Genomic DNA, 7,036 nt, shown 5'->3' on the forward strand with positions numbered 1-7,036 from the left:
TAACATCCTCAGTGCAGCCTCCAATGAAGCGTCGGTGTGTTTTCCGGCCTGGTTTTTAAACTCTGGGGTCCGTTGAGATGGATTGCCTCACTTCCGGTTTTCCTACACAAACAGCATCAGAAAGATTCTACACGCCCCGACACACTCATCACACTACCCTACATCAGGAACACGTCGGAACAAAAAAAACACCACAAGACTCCTATGACTGCTGGGCATCAGAGTGGCACACAAGCCCACATCAACCTTACGACAACTGCTCACCCAAATAAAGACCCACTCCCTATCATGGACAGGACCAATGTCATCTACAAGATCCCCTGCACAGATTGCAAGAAACACTACGTCGGACAAACAGGAAGGAAACTAACATCAAGAGTACATGAACACCAACTGGCTGCAAAAAGACACAACCAATACTCACTCATCTCAATCCACATGGACAAGGAGAACCACCATTTCAACTGGGACAACACCAAGATCCTGGGACAGCCTAGGCAGAGACAAGCACGAGAACTCCTGGAAGCATGGCATTCCACGAAGCATGCTATTAATAAACACATTGAACTCGACCCCATATACATTCCACTACGAAGGAAAACCGGAAATGAGGCAATCCATCTCAATGGACCCCAGAGTTTAAAAACCAGGCGGGGAAACACACCGACACTTCATCGGAGGCTGCACTGAGGATGTTACCAAGCATGATAATGAAACGTCTGTAAAACAACAAACCAGCTCGGCAAGCCAACCAACATCAACACCCACAACCCGAGCTACAGATCTACTCCAAAACCTTAGTAACAACCCTCCTCCACCACCCTCTGTCTCCTGCTGTTTACCCAATTTTGTATCCAATTTGCAAGCTCACCCTGAATCCTGTGTGATCTAACTTTACTAATTAGTCTACCATGTGGAACCTTGTCAAAGGCTTTACTAAAGTTATTGTGAACAATGTCGAGCATTCTGCCCTCATCAATCTTTTTGGTTACTCCCTCAAAAAACTTGATTAAGTTTGTGAGACATGAATTCCCTCTCACAAAATTATGCTGAGTCTCCCTAATTAATTTCTGCCTCTCTAAATGTTTATAAATCTATCTCTCAATCAGCTTCAACAACTTACCCATCACTGATATCAGGCTCACAGACCTGTAGTTCCCAGGCTTCTCCTTACAGCCTTTCTTCAATAAAGACACAATGTAGCTACCCTCCAATCCTCATGTCCCTTTTGTGTTTTCTGATCTTTTAGTTTTATAAAACCTTTTATGACCCATAACGCTATCCTCCCCTTCTACAGGATGTAGGTGTACATTGACCACACAGACTGTAGTGACTCAATGAGGAACCTCACTCTTACATCAGAATGACTGGCTGTCTGCTGTAACCATTAAATGGAGAGGCCAATGATCGAATGTTGTAATTCCTGAGTTTAGTTGGTGATATTGTGCAAAGTTTTGGATTAATTTCACCGTCGATTATTTTTAGAAGTTGGACCTGCCCTCCCTGGAGAAGGGAAAGATGAGAGATGAGAGAGAGAGATTTGACCGAGCTGTTCAATGTCATGAGAGGTCTAAACAGAGGAGAGAAGGTGAAACTGTGTCTGTTAGTGACAAGATTGTAGCTTTAAATTACTTCCTAAAAGAAGCAAGTATAAGGAGTGAACAAAAAAGTGAGTGGTTAGGGTCTGGAAAGCACTGCCTAAGAATGGATTAGAAGCAGATTCCATTGAGACATTCAGAGCAGAGTTAGGCTGGTGTCTGAAAAGGAAGAATGTGCAAGATTACAGGATGAAGGTGAGAGAATGGTCCTCAGAGAGATGCTCATTCAGAGGGCTAACACCACCATGATGGCCTCTTCCACACTGTTAAAGCTTGTGTGATTCCGAGATTCTCTGTTTTGGTTGTGAAACAAATGCTCCAAGCTAGAATCTGATTGTTTAATGCATTAATCTTTATTTTAAAACCAAAGTGTACAGTTGAGGCTTTTTAGGCAGAAATATTTAATCTTTGTATAAATATATAGAAATAACTTAATAAATTAACACATTTAAAATATTCTTACATTCCATTTTCATCACATAATTAGCTGTATTTGGTTGCTAAACTCTGTTGCCCTTGCTTCCAGGATTTCCCCACTGGTGAGACTCGGCTAACTCCAGACTAATGACTGCAACTGATCCGAACCACGGGAAACCAGGTAAAAGACTGTCATTTGGATGCTGCTTTGATTGGACGGTAAGTGCCAGCCACCAACATTGCAGATGGGAGGTACTTACTAATGACTGGCAGTCGCTGGCAGCCAGCACGGAGCCCACAACCTAATTATGTTGTCTGTAATCTGGTGCCAACTGGGCAGCAACAATACAGACAGCGGTGAGACATTGTTTTCATTCTGACTCACTGTTGTAAGCAGGCATTAGCACTGGTGTAGAGACCTAAACAGGTCCCTTACAGAATCCCTTCCATGCTCCTTCCCAAATTCCTACACCATCGACCAAGGAATGTTGTGCTCGTGTTGGGAAGTGACTGGGCTTGGTGCAGAGTCACCACTCACACTGAACATGCATTAAAACTATGCAGAGAATCATTAGAGTGTCGCTGAGCTGATATTGCAGTTTTTGCAGATTTGCTGGCAAGCTATCACTGAGGGAATTGCAGTCTGAATGACTGCTCCGGACACAGCCTGTGCCCGACCTGTCCCCTCACACCCACCCCACACTCACCCACACCCCCCCCCCCACCCCTCCCCCCCTTGCTGGTCCTGCTGTAATGAGGAAAAATGATGGTACAAATGGCAGAAAGAACAAGCAATTCCCAAATTGCACCATTCCATGCCAAAGTGATCCAACAGACCCGGACCAAACACACCCAAACTTCAACAAAGAGGTGAAGCCAGAGAGAGCTTACCAGCCAAGTACCAGCAAGTCCATTTTACTTCTGACATGGTCAGTACTTCAATCATCTGCTACGCTCAGAACCGGTTATTTGTACTTCACCGCACTGGGTCCAACCAATCCCAATCTACTTGCTGCTGACTTCCGCTGTGTTATTCCCTGGGTTGCTGCTTGTTTGTGAAACAGCTGTGGACTGGGCCTGCACTTTGTCACATGCTGAAAGTCACAGCCCATTCTTTCATTTCATTCATAAAATGAAACTGAGTGACTATGTCCCCTAGGTGGGAGGGAGTGGTAATGACTAGAAAGGTATGGGAAAGACGCAGTGTGTTTTTAACACGTGCCTCATGCTCTAAGATCGGCACACCCAGGCAGGCCCCTTCCCTGGTAGGGGAGACCATGGGGCTGATCTGCCAGGAGTCAGGCACTTACTGTGGCCCACAGATAGCAAGACCCCAGGTGTCACAAACACACAATGTTGTTTTGTCCACCTGAAATTGGCGTATGCCTTAAAAGGAAAGGCAGTATTGAAAGATATTGGGCATTCTATAAATGGAGCATTACAGAGGGACCAGGGGCAGGGCAGTGCTCCTGGTAAAAAAAATTGAGGATGAATATTGGGCCTAACTCTGGTCTAACATGGATCCTTTCCCATTTGGTTAGGGAAAAGGCAGGAACACTGATTCTAAGGCAGGCCAATTTCTGCTAAAGGAAATGGTTCCCCGGATTAAAATGTAACAGTTAATTAGTTGGGAGGGAGGGAAGCTCTTAAAGTTAACATGTTTCCTCCAAAAAAAAAGCCTTGATTTTCTTCTGTCTTGAGAGGATATTGGGTTTCCGGATCACGTGGAAAGAAGACTGGGATGTTCTGACTCTTTGAAAGACCCAGAATTGCGGCAACTCCCACTCTGGGTGAGGGGGCATTCTGCAGAACCACTGAGGTGTCTCGCAAAGTGGAGGTGCTCCCTGGTGACCATGGTGGGGGGCGTGGGTAGTCACAAGGGTGGGGGAGGGTGTGGCTTGTGGGGGTAGAATGGTTGCAGTGTAAATGAGCTAGTGCTTCAAAACAATATAGCTGGCTTTCTGACGGTTTGCGATTTCAATGGTTTCCTTCCTCACTCTGAACTGATACTTTAGATTAATAAAGACTGACTGGGTTGAGCTCCGCTTCATCTGGATTTACCCAATGTTAATCAGGTCCCTTTAGCTGGTGGTGACCACCGGGCGCACACAGACACAGGCCACAGGGACCATCATCTTCTCTGCATGGTAGATGATTCGATGCTCAGGACCCTTACTCTTCTTCAGCACGATCATCTCCTGGTGGACCAGGTGGGTGTTGAGAGACGGATCCTGCACCCCCCGGCTGCTCAGGCACTGGGAGTACACACATTCTGCTTTAAAGATGGTGGAAGGGTAACGGTTGGCGTCAGTGTCCTCCCTGAAATGAGGAAAGAGAAAGGGAAGATCAAACATCAGTCCTAGGGAGACGATAGTGTACTGGTGAGTGGGAGGTCAGGCTAATACTCTGGGAACCCAAGCTCGAATCCCACCACAACAGCTGGCGGAATTTCAATTCAATCAATGAATCTTCAAGTTGTTCTCACTGCTGGTAACCATTAAACTACCATCAATTGTTGCAAAAACCCATCAGTAAATGCTTGACTAGTGCCCTTTAAGGAAGGAAGGCTGCCATCTTTACTCAGTCTGGCCTACACATGACCCGAGACCCTCCTCAGAAATCATCCAGTGTGCCACTTCAGTTTGAGGGCAACTAGGGATTTGCCAGCAATGCTCACACTCCAGGGAATAAATTTTTTTTTGTACAGAGATTAATTGACAATCTCAACTTCATTTGTTGGTGAGAGTCCTTCAAAGGGAACTTCAAGTAGTGCAGCTAAATCATTGATCACCCATTGTTTAATTGTGAAGCTGGATGGAAAGAGGCTGCTGATCATCCCTTTATCCTGATAGAGATTGAGGGCAAAGAATGCCTCAACTGTCACAGACCATATATTGTGGTTAGCATTAAGTGACACTGGGCAGGGGGGAAAACCAATGGTGTGACAGAGAGAGAGAGAGAGAAAACATGATGTTGGACAGAGGGCCAGCAGCTCTGCTAACTGAATGGAGTTGAGGTTGGTTAGAGTTTGAGCTTACTTGTAAATCCAGGGAGACAGTGAGCGGTTATTGAAGCTAGCATTGATGAATTCCCAGTTGTGCCGCGGATTGTGTGAGGACCACGTTAAGTTTTCCAATTCCAGCATGTACTTTGTGTTCCTCCTTGTGCGTGAATATTTCTCTTTCCTTTTGTTATTACTTCCTTTCTCTGTGGAGGCAGCTTCAGTCAAGGTGGTGAGCACCACAAGGAGGAGTACCATAGAGGCCTGCAGAGATGGAGAAAGAGAAACTCATCTTTAAAGAAAGCCACTGGAATCAGAAGCATCAGTCATTGGGAATTCACATGCTGCCTGCCCTAGGCTTTGATCTTCAATTTGGGACCTCCCTGGATTGTGGTGGTGTAGCAGGGAGATGACAGGGGACATATGGAGGAACACTTAGAGGAAGCAGTCCTTTGGAATGTTCATTACTTCATGCTCACTCTCCATGTTGGGTTAGTTTCATCTTTAACAGGTCTCTCCTTCTCCCTCACTTCCCTCATCATCAGCCTTCCAATCAGACAGCATTAAGCCCATCTGCTCTTTCAAAGAGTTCTCAAGTTAGTCCTCTACTCCTCCAACACACTAGAATTTCACTTCAAGCATATCTATAATTCTGTTTACAACCTCACTATTGTTATATTGAAAGTATCTTTGCAATTAGCAGCTATACCTATCTCCACCCTGTCAGCCAGGACCTATAACCCGTCATACTGTGCGTCTATACTCATCTCAGTCAGTTCCTTCCCCACTCTCCCTGATGGATATACAGTTACTGAACTACATTATTGGCATGCTGTTTGCATAGGGCACTGATGCTGTACAGAACAACAGTGAAGCACCAGGCAGTGGTATGTTACTCATGGAGGAAGGCTGCCATGTCGTTTTGGCTAATCTCAGTTCATTTCAAGGCCCTGATGTTTAAGCTTACAGATGAAGCATGTTGAGCGGGTGAGAGATCTAATCATCAATAAAACCATTCCTCTATAAAATAAGAGGCACAGAACTTCACTGAGAAAACTTGTTTGATGTTTGGGCACCACTGGCCTCAATAACCATGAAGCAGAGGTGAATTTACCATGATGTTCTTTCTCCTTCTGATAATTTTCCCTGTCACACACCTCCTGCAGTCCATTTTCTCTGATGTACACTCAGGGCTCACACTGTGACTCAGTTGGGAGCCTGCCACGGACTTGTGCGCATCCTATAAGCTGGCTCCACTCTTGACGGGCAGCCATGTCAGAGATTCCATATTTCAAATGAGGCCCTGTCTGCCCCACAATGTGGATGTGAGATGTCCCATGGTGAGGAGCAGGGATGTTACACTGACCCTTGCCCTATCTTTAACTCTCAATCAGCAGTACCAAGCCATAGAGTCATAGAGCTGTACAGCATGGAAATAGACCCTTCGGACCAACTTTTCTATGCCAACCAGATATCTTAAATTAATCTAGTCCCATTTCCCAGTCTTTGGCCCATATGCTTCTAAACCCTTCCTATTCATGTACCCATCCAGATGCCTTTTAAATGTTGTATTTGTACCAGCCTCCACCACTTCCTCTGGCAGCTCGTTCCATACACGCACCACCCTCTGCATGAAAAATTTTCCCCTTAGGTCCCCTTTAAATCTTTCCCCTCTCACCTTAATCCTATGCCCTCTAGTTTTGGACTCCTCTACCCTGGGAAAAAGATCTTGACTGTTCACCCTATCCATGCCCCTCATGATTTTATAACCCCTTTAAGGTCACCCCTCAGCCTCTGACACTCCAGGGAAAATAGCCCCAGCCTATTCAGCCTCTATCCATACCTCAAACTCTCCAAACCTGGCAACATCCTTGTAAATCTTTTCTGAACCCTTTCAAGTTTAACAACATCTTTCCTATAGCAGGGAGACCAGACTGAGTGCAGTATTCCATAAGTGGCTAAACCATTTAGCCAGAGATAGTAGGAACTGCAGATGCTGGAGAATCTGAGATAACAAGGT

The 7,036-nt window shown here is 45.5% G+C and overlaps 1 protein-coding gene across 1 annotated transcript in view; it reads right to left on the reverse strand.

Annotated features, from left to right (window-relative positions):
• Positions 1-3,946: 3,946 nt before the first annotated feature.
• Positions 3,947-7,036, reverse strand: part of LOC125484088 (interleukin-17A-like) — a 4,353-nt gene continuing 1,263 nt past the window's right edge. Inside the window, exons 2-3 of the mRNA XM_048601400.1 lie at positions 5,054-5,280; positions 3,947-4,334 (exon numbers count right to left, since the gene is read on the reverse strand). Of these exons, the coding sequence (XP_048457357.1) occupies positions 4,097-4,334; positions 5,054-5,280 (465 nt within the window). The 3' untranslated portion in view covers positions 3,947-4,096. The remainder of the gene's footprint in view (positions 4,335-5,053; positions 5,281-7,036) is intronic.

The sequence above is a fragment of the Rhincodon typus genome, chromosome 9 (assembly GCF_021869965.1).
Source record: "Rhincodon typus isolate 14 chromosome 9, sRhiTyp1.1, whole genome shotgun sequence".
Taxonomy (NCBI): domain Eukaryota; kingdom Metazoa; phylum Chordata; class Chondrichthyes; order Orectolobiformes; family Rhincodontidae; genus Rhincodon; species Rhincodon typus.